The following is a 16,842-nucleotide window of genomic DNA, read 5'->3' as shown; positions in this document are numbered from 1 at the left end:
CCTGATTGGCCTCTTAGCAGGAGAGGGAGCCAATCGGGGCTTGTAGGTGCTGTTTCCAAAGGGGGAGGAGGTGGAAGCACTTGAGGCGACCATCTTGGAGTGGCAAAGAGCCTTGTGCTTCAGACAGAGGCCAAATGGCATCTGGTGGCTGCAGAGGGGGCCAGCACCTTTCTGTGGCAGGGCACAGGGTGCAATCTTGCAGAATTTGTGTTGCGGAAATTAAATAAATAAATCCGCCGATTTTCTGGAATTTTTAAATTCACTCGTGCTGGGCTGGAGGGTATAAAAAGGGCCTCATATTCCTGCATGTGTCAGCAGGTAAAGGGTGGTGGGAGGCGGATCCTGGAGGTGGCCCAGAGCTCCTGCTCTGGGGAAGGCAAACAGCAACTTGTCAGTCAATCCTGTCTGACTCCATCTTGGCTAGTTTGTATTGAAGATGCATTTAATTAAACCTCTGCTCTTCCTTAATAGCCTCTGCTCCAGATGTTGCGACAGGATTGAGATGCCCTCTCTTCTTCCTCACTTGTGCCATCTGTGGTTTCCAGAACACAATAATTAATTCTGCTCGGCCCTGCCCCTGTGTCATCCACACCACTAGCATCAGGTTAAGACTTGTACTTGCCAGGGTGTTCAGCCACCCTGGAACACAATTTCTGGGAACATTGCCTGGGCTGGTCGTTAATTCAAGATATTTGCCCTCCGGTGTCCCTCTGGTCCTGGGTTGAGGCTCTTCACCGCATTTCTCTTCTGCTTTGCTGAATTCTCTCATAGTCTCAAACCGACCGCTGGCTCTCTTGATTGGGGTCTCCTCTGTTACTCCTTGGCATTGTTTCCCATCAAATCCAGACCTCCCTTCATTTTCTCCATACACGCGGCTGGCCAGCTGACTTTGTAAATTTACCTTGGAACTCTAATGTGACTTTGGCGGTACTTACCTGGCCCAGGTCATTATACCTGTACTTATTTGGGAGTTGTAGGCCAAGAGCTATATTTTTAGCACTTTGTGATTTTATGTTATGTTCATATATACCGCGCACCACTACCACCCAAGGGCAGTCTCCAGGCACTGGCATGGCTCTCCAAGAGAGGAGGTTTGGGGTGTTAGTGAGGATAGGATGATGTGATAGGTTGAGAACCAGGAGGAACTGCATTGTTTTGCATTGTTGAGCACTCTTCCTGGGGCTGTTATGTTTGACTTTTCGTGCATGCACAGAGGCCTGTGGGCATGATGCGCTATATAAGAAATGCATAATAATAATAATAATGTGGAAGTTGCGTCGGGTGGCCCTGTGTGTTGTAACCGTCTAGGTATGACTCAGTGCCTCGGATGTGTGCTAGTGTTTGTGTTGGTGTGTGTGTTGTGCGATGTTGGGGTGGATGGTGGTTGTGCACACTGAGTCTGAGGTCTAGAGTTGCGAGGGCTTTGCTGTAGGACTATCTACTGTCTTGGTGTGTTTTTGATGGATTTATGGGCTTTGTGCTGTGGTGTTGCCTCTAGGTTTGCTTCTGGAATCTCGTATGCATTGTGAGTCTGGTTCCCACTGCAGATGTGCATGTGGTGTGCACTGTACCTAAGTTCAATGAATGCAACTATTTCTACCAGATGGGAATTGCAGTGACCAAGTGAACAATGTTGCTAAATGTATCTTTTTCTTTTTTTAAGGCCTGTGAGTTTTTTTTTCCAAATAATTGTTTTCCACCTTCTAGTGTGCTGTTTTAGTTGGTAGTTTGTGATTTTGTTTTATTCAAGGACTGTGCCCTAGAGGTGCAGAATTGATGTGGATTGTTGATATTGGTCTTGCAGGCCATTATGACTTTTACCCTGTGTGGTAAAATGTCTGGTGCCCCTTTCTTCCCACCCCTTGTCTGCATTCCTTACCACCAGGAGTAGGGCCTACCGTAGATAACAAGAGTTTGTGTCTTTTGGGTTATTGTACTTGGTTTTGTAAGTGTATGTTAGGCTGTTGGTTTCCCTTTTTCTTCCTCCACCTTCGTTACTATATATTGTATGCCTGTCTGTGATGGTGAAGCCACTTTAAAAAGTAGGAGGGGTTAGGAGAGTCCTCAAAGACGTTTGCTGTTTTTATAAATCTACTTTGCATGTTAATACTGTGTATTATGCGCTTAAGTGGTTATTTGACCTGATAAGGATCTATATATGTTCGAAAAATGTATACATTTATTATGTTTGAGTATCTATGTAGTGGATTTTCTTTGGAAGTAGTGTGTGGACTAATTGTACCCTTGTGACCGCCTGCTGCTTCTCCTTGAGTTTAATCTTGTTGCGCTTCCGCACTACCTAACTTTGAGAGGTTTGGTGACCTTTGATGTAACCCCTCCATAGGGTTGGTTGCTGTACAGCCTCCAGCAGGGGATTGTACAAATAATTGCTTCAACACTTGATAAGACTGAAATGAAGATCTCTTCAACCGCCGTCGCGCCACTGACACAATACCATTGCCTACAGAAATTGGTACCTGCCCGTAAACCTCATTAAGATTCCAAGATTCTCAACCACCTTTGAACAATGGAAATGTCCTGATGGTACAAATTAGTGCTCTGCTAAAGAAATGTGTTGGGGGGGGGGGGTGAGGATGTTTTAGTTTTGTAGCTTTCTCATCTCTTTCAGTGGGATTCCCAAAATATCTGCTTCCTAGTTCATGACGCTCACCTGATTTATGGGCATGCTGTCTTTGTAACCTCCCTCCCCTGCTTAACTGCTTTCATTTTTGGAGACATTGGCGAGTCCTTCAGGTATGAGAACCCTGTCCTCATGAAGTCTATGTAGTAGCACTACGTCCTCCCTTGGTGATGGTAATGCAGGTGAACCAAGCATCCCCCTACTTTTTTTTTTTTTTAATATGTTTTTATTAACCGTTTCTCGTTTTACAACAGAACGACAACATACATGACATCATCAATACTTGTTACCTTCACAGTATCTTCCAACCTTGTCATCATGAAACCATCCCGTCATAAAAGGAAGAAAAGAAATGCAGAACCATGTCAAAGTCTCGCGAAACAAGTTTTCCGTTTTCCCCCTCCCCGCCTCCCGCCACCCCCCCCCTAACCACTCATAATAAACCATTGGGTTGAGAGAAAGAAAAAGGGGTTTTCCTCAGGCATAATGCTTAAGGTAGCGACACGTTCCTACACCTTGTCCTCGCATCATACACCTGTGAAAGGGTCACATTGTCTTAGTCGCAGGTGGTGGCACAAATGACACGACCCGGGAACGTAAGGGCAGACAAGCAAATGGTAGTGGGGGGTCACAGCACCCACCTCTATTTGTCGGCTGCTTTGACGATAAATATCAATTAGTCCATGGACTCCCAACATGCGTTATAGAATTCTAGAAAAGGCAGCCATACCGCATCAACATTTCTCCGTAGTTCATTTACTGCCGCCGTAAGGCTTTCCATTTCGTATATGGCGTGTGCCTTCAGTAGCCATTCCTTCTTTGAGGGGAGAATCACAGATTTCCATTTAACAGTTAGGCAGACTCTAGCTGCTAGCAAAAGGTTGCGTGGCAAATACGTCAAAGATTCATATGCTTCCCCATCCTCTGAGTCCACCCCAAACAACACCAGAATAGGCGACATGTCTCTTTGAACCCCATCCACTGCCCGGATCCAGCCCAGCACCTCCCGCCAATACACCTGGACCTTGTCACATTTCCACCATTGATGCCAGTAGTCACATCGTTCTTGGCATCCCCTCCAGCAGTAGGGAGACGCTCCGGGGAACATTTTAGACAATCTTAGGGGAGTGTAATGCCACCTCAGCAGTAGTCTAACATTGTGCATTTTGTATTGCATGGAGACAGAGGATGACCAAACCGCTCTGTATTTACTCTCCCACAACTCAGGTCTAACTTCTGTGGCTAGATCTGTTTCCCACTTTATTTCTGACTGCAGGCGATGACTTGGACCCCTCGTGAGGAGTGTTTTATACATTTTTGATACAAGGCCCCTTGATGCCTGAGGTGTACTCAAGATGTGTTCAAACGGTGTCAGAGAACGCTTTAGAGAATCACCCCATCTAGTGTCATTCATGACGCCCTTTAACTGAAGGTAGAGCATGAAGGGGACATCTGAACCCTGCAGGTCAGCTTTCAAATCATCCCTGGTGGTAAACACTTGGTTCTTCCATAACTGTCCCGCTCGGCTAAGACCTGCCTCGTACCATGGCTGGAATCGCTGTACAGAACATAGCAAGTTTTTGATTGGCGGGGCCCAGATACAACTCAGGGGGGAGGGCCAGGTAGTTACTCCCTGCATTGTTCGGGAGGGGCGCCACAGGGACCATAACACCTTGAGAGAATAGGGTGTTCCCTGATCCTTCTTGCCATGGCGGACAGGGGGACCCACAACCATTCTCCCAGCGTGACTGGAGCGAAAATGTCATTTTCTATGGCCACCCACTGCTTCTCGGGATTTTCCCACAGGTGGTCCGGGAGCACCCGAAGTTGAGTTGCTCTATAATATTCCCCTAAATCCAGAAAACTCATACCTCCCTCTTCCTTGGGTTTGATTAGTGTCGAATACGGGATCCTCGCTCTCTTGTCCGCCCATAGGAATCTTAACAATGTACGCTTGACCTCTGCCAAGAACGGCTCAGGGACCAAAACTGGGAGGGACTGGAACAAGAATAAGAATCGAGGGAGAATATTCATTTTAATAGCTGTGAAGCGCGCTTCCCAGGACATGGGGAGTTTGCGCCACCTAGAGATGTCATTTTGAATGGCCGACCATAGTGGAGTGTAGTTAGCCTCAAAGGGATCGGGGAGGGAGACTGTAATGTTCACTCCTAGGTATCGAACTGAATCAGTACGGACCTGAATGTTCCAGTTTGCCTTCAGGCGTTGCACTAGTTCAGTGCTATTTCGGAGGGGGACTGCTACGGTTTTCTGTAGGTTGACTCGAAAACCTGATGGGGCACCATACCGTGACAGGTCTTGCAGGAGGGCAGGGACGGAGATGGATGGATAGGTGAGGTAAAGGAGAACATCGTCTGCAAACATTCTAGCTTATATTCCTTACCTCCCTGTGGGATTCCTTTAATCATTGGGTTAGACCGAATAACCTGGGCAAAAGGCTCCATCACCAAGGCAAAAATGAGAGGGGAGAGAGGACATCCCTGCCTTGTACCCCTAGTTTGGGAGAGGGGAGGCGAAGAGACACCATTTATTGAAACCCTGGCACGGGCATGCCGGTAAAGAGCCAGCGCTCCCTGTGTCCAGGCATCTCCCAGCCCCGACCATCTTAGAACGGCCCTTAAAAAAGGCCACTCCCCCCGGTCGAATGCCTTTTCGGCGTCTTATCGATAATAAAAAGGGATCTTCCCCGGCTTCTCGGAGCGTTGCCATTAGGTCAGGGGTTTTTCTAACATTGTCTGCCCCTTGCCGGCCTCTTACGTACCCCACCTGGTCAGAATGGATTTGTTGGGGGAGAACCTGGGCGAGACGGGAGGCTAGGATGCTGGAGTAAATTTTGGCGTCTACGTTTATCAGGAAATTGGCCGATATGAAGCACAGTCAACAGGGTCTTTCCCCTCTTTGGGGATTACAATAATGATAGACTCGGTGAAGGAAGCAGGGGCTTGTCCGGTTTCTAGAATAGAAGTAAACAATTTGGCGAGGAAAGGGGCCAGTGTATTAGAATTTATTTTATAGAAGGCTGGTGTGAAACCATCCTGTCCCGGGGCAGAGCCTGTCTTGAGTGCTGAGATTGCACCCTGCACCTCTATTGCGGTGATGGGGGCATTCAACATTTCTAGGTGTTCCATTGTAATGGGCGGGCGCGGCAGGGCGGCTAAGTATTCCTCTATTTCGGGACTTGTGGCACTATATTCCTTGGCATACAATACTGAGTAGAACTCTGAAAAGCGGTTAACTATATCTTGAGGGTCCGTAATTCGGACGCTACGGGCGTCTCTAATTTTGTAAACGGCCCTGTCTGCCCTCTGACTACGAAGCCTATTCGCCAGCATCGTGTGAGCTTTGTCACCTCTCTCAAAGAATCTGTGCTTTAGGTATTTAAGTTGGGTAAGGGCCTTGCCATTCCATATATCTTTAAGTTCTTCACTCAATTTCCTAATTTCCTGGACGGTGTCCTGATCACCCACGGGTTGGTCCCTAAGAGAACGCTCTAGTCGAGTGATATCATTTTTTAATTCCCCCTCTTTGAGCGACCGAAGCCTTTTCTTGGCAGCCCCTTCTGATATCAAGATTCCCCTTATAGTGGCCTTCCCAGACTGTGTTCAGAGGCATATCGTCGGTGTCGTTGATTTCAAAATATTCTGTTATGGCTTCAGAAAGGGATTCTCTAAAGATGGGATCTCTACATAACAAGTCGTTGCACCGCCACCGTCGGTCTGGGGTGGGGAGTGGACCCAGGTCTAGCTCCAATGTGCATAGGTCGTGATCAGACCAGGCCACTATCTGGATGGTAGTTCTCAGAATATTACTCTCGTTTTCCGCCCCTAGCAGCAAGTAATCAATTCTAGAGAAGGTTTGGTGTGGGGGGGGAGTAAAAAGTGAAGGATTTTTCTGTCGGGTGGGAGACTCGCCAGGTGTCTATCAGGTGGTGTTCTCTAAGCTGGCTCAAGAATCTTATCACCCTGCAGATTGCTTGGGGGAAAAGAATTTGGCTGTGCAGAGTGCCAATCCCAGTCACGGTCAATGGCTACATTGAAATCGCCCCCACAAATCAACGTTCCCTCCCTCCATGTTTCGAGAAAGTCTTCTAACAGGGACTCTATAAAGCTCGATTGACCTTGGTTTGGGGCATAGGCGGCACACAGTGTAACGGTGCGCGTCCTTAGTTTACCTTTGAGTGCAACATACCTCCCTTGTGTGTCTTTATGTATGCGATTTACTTGCAATCCCAGCGATTTGCGCAACAGAATGCCCACCCCACCCTTCTTATGTGGGCCAGATGCCCAGATTGCGTCCCCCATGTCCCTGCCAAAGATTTTCATCTCTTTGCCACTACTATACTTTGATTCTTGGATGAAGAGGACATCTAATTTAGCCTGAGTGAATTGTCTCGCTAACATTGACCTCTTCTGCGGGGAGTTCAGACCTTTAACGTTAAGGGAGCCAAAGACTATGCCATCAGAGCTAGCCATCCTGTGTGAAGGGGGCAATATGCTCACCTTTTATGCTCGCCTGACCCCTGTGTCCCGTGAAGGGACGGAAAAAGAGGTGCCATGTCGCATGGTGTGTGTGTAGCATCCATGTATGCCTGAGGTGTAAGATCATGAGTGGAAAAACGAATCTCCCTCCTCCCTTCCCCCCCCTGTGTGGGCTGCTGCTGGGAAGCGCATTATCACCCCAAGAAGGAGGGGAAACAAAATAAAATAAAAAAGGGGGGGGGGGGGAGAAGGACAAAACAAACTATCAATTAGAAAATAAAGTTGGTAGGAAAAATGGACAACAATAGAAGTGAGACGCCCTTAATTAAGAAGGGCCACTATGGGTGGACCCCTCTCCGGGTCGCGATCCGCAATACTGCTTGTTTGCAAGAAAAAATAGCACAAGAAACCAGTTCCAATTAGTAGGAGAAACCTTTCGCCAACAAATCAACATATCTGTAAGCACCTTCCTCGACAGCTTGGTGAGCAACTTGCACAAGAGGACAACCTCTAACTTGATTCAAACTAATTGAGGTCCTGGCTGTATACCAGGGGAGAGATCACAATTCGAGACCCTTAGGGAGTGTTCAGACGCTTTTATTTCCATTTCTGCTGCGACTTCCCTCGTCGCGATGGTGTATTCTTTATGTCCTTACCTGAACCCGACTGCTCCTTTCGGACCTCCATTTCCGAGCCCCCTGCCAATTTCTGGAGGTAGAGACGAGCACGCTCAGCCTCCTCAACGGAGGTAACCCGGAACTCCTCTCCGTCATTCGTGAAAGTGAGGGAGAAGGGGTGACCCCACCTATAGCTTATCGCTTTCTCCTGCAACCAGCTTGTGAGAGGGCGACATCCCCTCCTCTTTGCTAATGTCATTGCTGATAGATCTTGGTAGAGTTGAACCCACGAGCCCCGGAACTCTATAATGTCTCTGGCTCTGGCTTTCTGTAGAATGTCCTGTTTTTGGACATAGTAGTGGCATTTGGCTAGTACCGAGCGGGGGTCCCGGGATGGGGCGCCCGCCCTGTGCACCCTATCGAATTCCAGCTCCGGGGGCGAAACTCCGTCGTAAAGGGATAAAATAAGGGCCTTCACTTTGCTTTCCAGGCTTGCAGGAGTTTCCCCTTTTTCCTCATCCAGACCCATTATGCGGATGTTTGATCGCCGTTCCCGATTCTCCAAATCATCGCGCTTGGACTCCACATCCCTTTCTTTCTGCTCCAAGTCAATGAGTCTAGCGTCCTACTGCATGCTGAATACGTCTGCCGACTGCTGATTGTTCTCAACCGCCTCTAAGCGATCTTCCACCTTTGCCATCTTTGCCTGCAGATCGGAGACCGTTTCAGTGAGTCTGTTTTTCATCGATCGGATTTCCCCCAGGAGGAGGCGGATATCTGATTTGGTTGCGCTGTCTCCATCATTGCCAGGAATGTCCGAGGAACTCTGGACCTCCTCCATCTCTGTAGGTGGCTCCGAGCGACTCAACTTTCGCAATGCAGCTAAGGTGTGAGGGTCCAGTTTTGGGCGGAGTGGGGAGTCCAGGATAACTGCGCAGCTGTAAGGGTTGGTGAGCAGCGGACCCCTGGCCACCTTTGCTAAGTGTCCTTGGTGAGGCTGGGTGCCGTGGAAAGAAGGGAGGGGACCTCTTGCTTTGCGCGCAGCCACCATTGTCCCACTATCACTGGGGGCGTTTTGTACCAAACGTTACCCCTGCACTGCGCTGTAAAAGCACCGTTTCTGGCCAGGGCTCCAAGAAACGGGGGACTGTGTATTCAGCAGTGCGCTTGCACGAGAGGGTATCGGCTGCGTGGCTTAAGGTCCTTTTGCTGGCGATGTGTGGCAAACTCTGAAGTGTGTACCTCCGACTGGCAGCGAAGAGTTAAGGGGTAAAGAGCAGTTATTGAAGCGCCGACAACCCCACACTATTTTACAACCATGGAAGGAGGTTTTCCTGTCACTTGGCAGGGAGACAGCGAAATGCCTAGAGCGGGGCGGATACAGTGGGGGGCCGGTCGTCTGGGGGTAACTGTAGTGCCAGTCAGGGATCCACATATGTTCAACTTGGTGCCTTCAGGACTCGCATGGTCACAGTTCTTGTGGGGGGGTCGGGTCGCGCCCTCCACCTGTAGCAGGGTGTCCAGTGGTCTTCCTTCAATACTTCCCACCCGGGGCTATCACATCCCTGGCCCAGGCCGCGGGCGCTCAACGCGGAGCGCCCGCGCTGCCGACCTACCTGGGAAAGCGGGTCCCCGCCGCCGCACCTCCTTCGGAGCCCCGCTCCGTCTCCTGCAGTAATGGCGGCCACAGAGCGGCTCCGTCCGCTCTTCTCTGCGGCTCGTCAAGGCCGCCCCACTGGAGGCACTCCAGGCAGGGGGGCCCCCAGAGAGCAGCAACAGCTCCTCCGCCCGCAGACCGCCTCTCCTCACCGCAGTATCCGGGCCCGCCGCTCCAGCTCTCGGGCGTGGGCGCCATTTTCTGATGCCGGGCCTTTCGTTGGGTGTAGGGGGGTCGCCGGGCGCGGTCAGCTTTCCACTTCTATCCTGCACCGATTAAGGGGCAAAATGGCTCGTAGCTGCCCAGGCGGTTCCTCAGTCAATCGAACTCTTTTTCAAGCTGATTCCTTGCATATTACGGGCATTTTGCATGCAGTGTCTCCGACCCGGAGAGGGAGACGATGGTTCAGGCGTCCATTACGTCTGCGCCCCCTGGTGGTCTCTCCCCGCATCCCCCTTCTTTTGACTGCGTGGGAATGTTGCCCTGTACTGTGAAGCCCAAGGAAGCTCATTACCATGGTACCTTTTTTATTGTTGCCATTTTGGGGGCACTCCTGTTGCTCCTGCCATTTCAAGCTTTCCTTGACTGCCCTTTCATTCTGCTCTTAACTTTAGTTTCCTTTGCCTAGTTTTCAAGTCTCACCATAATCTTTCCCTGCCTTTGTCTTCCCTGGCCTCATTTTACTCCCCTATCTGTTCTCTTAGCTCTTAATCTTTGTTTCTCTTTGCTGTTCCTGGAACCTCAATGCGCACAGTCCCACTTTTGTTCGTTTTCTCTTTTGGCCCAGTCACATTGGGACGGGCTTCCCTTTGCTCCCTTTCTTCCTATTCTTTGTTCCGCTCTCGCTTGAGAGACCATCTTCTTTCTTTCTAAATCGGCAAATTCTTTCATGATAGTTTTTCATGTTTTACAGTTTTTATCATGATCAGCCCTTTATGAATTCATATGAAATACCTGTATTTTGTATCGCTTAACAGCCTTTTGTACACTACATTGCTCCATATGGCTGGTCCTGTTTAAAACCTTGTCTTGGTTCAACTCTCTGCTATGAAACTGGTGCACACTGATGCTACCCTAAAAACCAGCCGGGCTAAGACCAAACCATCTGCCCCTTGGAACAGCCATCCCCAGCCCCCGAGCTCGCCTCCAACAAACTATCAGTCAGAGCCCTAGAGAAACAGTGGCACAAAAACCATAAACCTCGATCTCACCAACCTCAAATCTCTCTGCGCCAACATAGGATTCTCATTACCGCTGCCAAACTGCTTACTACTCCACCACCATTGCGGTAGCCTCCAACAGGAGCAACAACCTCTTTGAACTATGAAAGCCTTGCACCAAACCCTCACCCGACCCCAAGGTACCAGCAACTAAGGAAAAATGTGACAGAATCGACAAATTCTTTAATTGAAAAAATAGACAAAATCGGAGAGACCATTCAATCGACCGCTCACAGCATTAGCGCTGCACACCGGCACACGCACTGCACATCTGGATGGAATTCTCTCCCCCAGATCTCCTAAAAATGATTGCCTACCTCAAACCTATTTCTTACCCTGACAACATAATCCCAAACGCAATATTGATAGGTCTGGCACTCAATGCACTCCTCAGCATCATCAATGCCTCACTCACAGAAGGGTAATTCCTGGACACCCTCTAGTCTGGTCTCATACAACCTCTTTTGAAAATACCAACCCTAGATCCAGATGACCTTGCCAACTACTGGCCCATTACGAAGCACCTGTTTATTTGCAAACTCTTGGAAAGGTAGTTGGTACCCAACGACTCGCCAGAATCTATCAACTCCACCTCCGAAATGACTATTAGTTGGGTTCCACCTTAAGTGTAGCATTGAGACAGCCACCATCCAGCTGGTGGATGATGCCCACCTTATCATGGATAAGGTCGACTCATGCCTCCTCGTCCGCCTTGACCACTGCATCCTTCTCTCCCTCCTCGTTGACAGGATGGGATTCTCTGGCACGGTCCTGAATTGGTTTACCTCCTACCTCTCAGACAGATAACGGGCTGTGCAGATGAATTTGTTGCTTTCTAACTGACTCCAGGTCTCCTGCAGAGTCCCCCAAGGCTCCATCCACTTACCAATCCTTTTTAACATTAACATGGACCCTCTGAGGACTCTTCCTAAAATATCCCAATATAGCCATCCACTGATACGCAGGCGATGCATGAGTTGTACATGAGAGAATAGCGCGCAGCACATCATTCATCTCTGCAATACCTAGCCATCATCCAGTGCTGGATGTTGACTGCCTACCTCCAATTGAACCCATCCAAGACTGTTTTCTTCCACATCTGTCCGCCTGCTAAAAGATGTGTCCAACAATGGCCTGATATGCGCCTAGAAGGGTTTGATCCACAACTCTGACTCCTCAAATTCCTTAGACTTCACCATTGACAGCAAGTCTGTCCTTCCGGAAACACATAACCACAAAGACCCAAATAGCCTTGCTCCGAAACTCTACCCTTTTGAAAAATCAAACACTTAATTTTGCTGCAGGGCTTCTAGACTGTAGTGCAGGCCCTGGTGGTCTCACACATGGATGGGCGAAATGCTCTCCTGACAGGGCTCCCAGCTGCTCACTTGGCTCCCCTGAATGCAGTCCACCACACTGCTGCGTGTCTTATTACGGGAGCATGGAAACTTGACTGAATCACCCACATCCTACACAAACTGCATTGACTTCCTCTCCAGGCCAAGATAATGTTCAAGACTGCATGTATCGGCTACAAAGCAGTCCCCAGTAGCACACCTGCATACCTGGCGATTAAGCGCCACATATCTGGTGGCACCTGCTCCTCACGCAGCAAATCAACCAATCGGCTTGAATCTCAATTCGTCCGCCAAGAGAGGACCTCCAAACAATCCTTCTTTTATCATGCCTCCCCACACCCCTCTGGGACTTGATCTCGATGTCTGGTCGGAATGCCCCCACAATTTTGCAAATCTCTCATGGCTCCTTCAATGGAGGCACATACTGACGCTCAGACCTCACAGCACTGTGCTATTGTAAAAAGATGCCAGCCCAAATGCTGACTATCCACACTCTGTACAGTGCTCCACTGCTCTCGAGCTGGGTCTGCGCTTTAAACAATAAAATAAATAAAAATAGGCTGTCTTTCTCCCAATTAGAGTTGGCAAATGTCAATATATAGAAGGATGGGGTTTTTGTTCCTGGCTATCTTGCTTTTTGGTTTCAAAGAAAGTATGCTTCCACACTATTTGCTGGAATATGATTTCGCTTTTATTTGTGAAAGTGGTTTGTTCTCATTCAAATTCTAGTATACATGTGATACATTTGGGGCTCTTGGGTCCCCTTGTCAGCCGACACGTGTTTCGACCCGGAAATCTTTATCAAGGCTATTGGTACTGGTGTGTTGCCCCCAGTGGGGTCCTGGTTGATAGAGTTGAGTCGCATGTGCTGTGATTACAGTGGCTCCAGTTGGGCCTTGGTTTGTCCGTGAGCATCCTGGGTTGTCCGTGCTGGTTGACGGGGAACCTCCTAAACATCGTTCTGCCAGGCCAGAGTTGAGAAATCCATTCTAACAATTGCCATCCCAAGCTGAGCCTTAAAGCTGCCGGACCATTCTGTCCTACTTCTCAAAAGGAGCCTCTGTACCTGCTACACCTGGATCTCAAACACTGCAACCGACAGGGGGTGCAGATTTCCCAATGGCCTCAAGTTCAAGTAACATTTGTTCTGATCTGGGCCCCAGGAGCTGTTGAGGATACCTGTTTTTAAGGCCCCCTGCTCCCTAGCCATTCATTTCGGGTGTAGTCCAATCTTGGAGCAACCCATGCCTTACCTTTGTTGGTATAACCAGGGTAAAGGAACCATGTCTGCCCCGCCCCGCCCCTCCCCCTCCTAGACTTTAAAGCTTGTTCGCCGCCTTCTCCCTACACGTGACGCCCATCTCAGCTATGATATGAAGTGTCCCAAACAGCCATAAATATACATTAAATGGATCCATCTTGGCCTCTACAAGGGGAATATTGATTGCTAAGCCTCTCTCAAAGTATCCAAGTGTGATTACTTAAGTGGAACTGTTGAACGCTTGCTCTTGCATCAGCGTTGGCCACTTCAAGAGCAGTAACATTGTGCCGGTGTTCCTTAAAACACTAGAGACCACCTCTGCAATCCCCTCTTGTACCCCACACCAAAGCCCCATCTGCATCCCGCTCAAGACGTGCACTCTGAGCATAGCCCCCGGCATATACTTGTGCAGTCCACTCTCAACCAACTATCTGGGGAAATAGGTACAATGTGACGAAGTGGGACCCCCGGTGTCCCACTGGTACTACAGGGGTCTCGCGCCAAACATGCTACTCTGATTTGCACCCCACCCCTGGGATGTGTGCTATGCTACTATTCTGCTCCCTGTTGACTCACTGCGATTGTGTGCCTAACAGTGCCCCACTAATATACAATTCTCAATTTTTATGCTCAAATTCCCTATGCACAAACTTTAACTCGCACAGCAATTAAATATCCCTTCCTGATGACAACTGTATTATCCTGGCCAGAGCCAGAGCCCTCATATGCTCAAGGTTAGACTATTGTAATGCCCTGTACATCGGCGCTAATAAATCAATCATCCAGAGGATACAAATCCTCCAAAACAACGCCCTAGAAGTGGCACTTGGCATGGCTAGAAGATCACACATATCCGTGATTAGTCACCAAAACAATTGGCTCTCAAATTACAACAAAATCCAGCTAAAAACTGCATATCTTACAAAGCACTGAACAATGTTGCCCCGAGTTACCTTACGGGCAGATTCCACAGGAGAACATCCACTAGACCCATGAGACTATCTAATACCAATTGTCTCATCATCCCGAGATTTAAGCTTTCTAAAGTTGGTGATTGCAGTTTCCCTGTCAAAGCTGGCCCAACTATGGAATTCCATGCCAAACCCTATCGGAGAAGATCAACCCTTACTGAACTTTGGACTCAACTGCATTAACTGGCTCAAGTCGTCGGATCATTAAGACCCGTTCATGTATGACCCACATTCCTGTATTATACCGGCATATCCTAGACTCATGCACTATATCCATATATTGTATATATGCTCCTCGTTGTATTAATTGATTTATCCATGTCCTGTATCCGTATTACTGCTGCTTACACCCTGTGACACATGTATATATTGCATAGAGATATTGTACATATATTGTATATATTCTCCTTGTTGTATTCATTGACTTATCCATGTTCTGTATCTCTACTACCCGTGCGCACACCCTGTAACATTTGTTCCCAAGCCTTGCATACTCCTGTAACTGCTGTGCCCTGATACCCTTGGGTCTGGTGTACATTATAAATGAATAAACAAACACATTAAGCGGACATACCTTAACACTGGCCCGCCATCCCAGCACCATGGGCACACAAAGCTCCCCTCTCTGCACAAACCCCTCAGAACACCTAGATATGCACACATGCAGAGCTGAGGGTGCTTCCCCTTGCAGCCATCCACACAACAGCAAAGCATCTTCCCTCTTCTCACAAACCTAAACCCACCCCCCGTCTTTTAGTTTCATCAGAGTGCCTGGAGACCATGCCAATGACAGTGGTGCACAGTTCAAATCTCAATAGGTGTCCTCGAGCTTCATGAAATAAAGCTATGATGGGTCATGAATGTAGGGCTAATTCAATGCCAGCTACACAATTTTGTTTGGGTTCTCAAGATGCCAACGAGTCTTGTGATCACTCCCATTAAATGCCACGGGGAGGTCTAGAAGGACACCTCCTCTCCCCAGCGTGCATTGTTGTGGTACCTCGCATCTGATGGCACTGGGAGGTCTAGAAGGACACAAGTGATGGGGACCTCCTCTCCCCAGCGTGCATTGTTGTGGTATCTCGCATCTGATGGCACTGGGAGGTCTAGAAGGACACAAGTGATGGGGACCTCCTCTCCCCAGCGTGCATTGTTGTGGTACCTCGCATCTGATGGCACTGGGAGGTCTAGAAGGACACAAGTGATGGGGACCTCCTCTCCCCAGCGTGCATTGTTGTTGTACCTCGCATCTGATGGCACTGGGAGGTCTAGGACGATACACGTGATGGGGACCTCCTCTCCCCAGCGTGCATTGTTGTGGTACCTCACACCTGATGGCACTGGGAGGTCTACAAGGAGACAAGTGATGGGGACCACCTCTCCCCAGCGTGCATTGTTGTGGTTCCTCGCATGAGATGCCACTGGGAGGTCTTGAAGTTCGAATAGCATTTGTGTTTTAAGTTGAGAAATGACATGCTGGCAGTTTCACAAGTTATTTTATTTTTAAAAGCTACTGAAAAAGTGTCTTCCTTGAACATGGGAAAGGGAATTGACTGCTGGTAGTGCATTCTCTTTGATCGAGCGTGGCGGTGGGAGGAGACAGTGGGGTGGAGAGGGGAGACAGTGGGGTGGGGGGGGAATAGTCGAGGAACTGCGGTTTCCTAATAAAGGGGAACCCGAGAGATTGCATTGCAAATGGGGGTGTGGACCAAGTGGATGGTGGTGAACTCAGGCCATAAGAGTGCCTGGATTGTTGGCTCCATATCATGTGGTAAGGTCCGGGTACCGAGCCCTTGGACATCGCCACCAAGTTGGTGATTTGTAACAATACGTCAGCGCTCATAGATGTTTTCATGATGCATAGCTATAAGCCTCCATGCTCCCATCCTGCCTCCCCGACACCCTATGTGTGTCGACACACTACAAAGTCCACATAGAAGCGATGAGGTACTCGTTGAACTGACTGAAATATTCAAAATATCCAGGGTTTACACCATAGCACCCCGAGTGACATCCGCGTAGAGAATTGAATGCAAGCTGGGGCTGGTTAGTCTGTATGAGGGGAGGGGGAATCTAGATTGGTTGGGGGGCTAAACAGTGCTAATATGCAGTGGTAGAAGTATACTTTGGCTGAGTTGTTCTTAACTCCATGGAGTAATGCTGCTGGTTGGGATGGGACTGAGGACTTGTCACTTGATGGTGTATGACATGAGGAGGGGATATCCCTGGATCAAATGGAGTCTCTGGGAGGATAGCTTTCTGGGTGTGGATCTGATGTGGACACCGCACATGGACGGGGTGAATAAGGAGAGGCACCCACGTGGAAGGGGTGTGCTCTGACAAGGACCTATCGCAGGACTGTTTGTGTGTGTGTGTGTGTGTGTGTGTGTTTGTGTGTGTGTGTGTACATGATTGACACGCATGTCCTTCCGGAAGCCCTTATTCCCAATGTGGCTCTTTTTTTTCAGCTCCACCTGGAAGGGAACCCGCTGTCTTTTCTTGGAGACCACTGCCTGGCCACTGTACAACATCTCTCACCGAGGGCTGTCTCGGAGAATGTAAGTCTGAGCGATGGTGTTCACGAGGGTGGTAAGGTAGGTGTGGGGCAGAGAGTAGAATTC

At 49.0% G+C, this 16,842-nt stretch overlaps 1 protein-coding gene across 5 annotated transcripts in view; it reads left to right on the top strand.

Annotated features, from left to right (window-relative positions):
• STK11IP (serine/threonine kinase 11 interacting protein) overlaps window positions 1-16,842 on the top strand; it is a 771,273-nt gene that overhangs the window by 318,588 nt on the left and 435,843 nt on the right. For all 5 annotated transcript variants that reach the window (XM_069616954.1, XM_069616950.1, XM_069616952.1 and 2 more), the window contains exon 10: window positions 16,690-16,779. In XM_069616954.1, coding sequence (XP_069473055.1) covers window positions 16,690-16,779 — 90 coding nt within the window. The remainder of the gene's footprint in view (window positions 1-16,689; window positions 16,780-16,842) is intronic.

Source organism: Ambystoma mexicanum, chromosome 9 (genome assembly GCF_040938575.1).
Source record: "Ambystoma mexicanum isolate Mex_15411 chromosome 9, UKY_AmexF1_1, whole genome shotgun sequence".
NCBI lineage: Eukaryota > Metazoa > Chordata > Amphibia > Caudata > Ambystomatidae > Ambystoma > Ambystoma mexicanum.
This window is presented reverse-complemented; position numbering and strand designations above follow the sequence as displayed.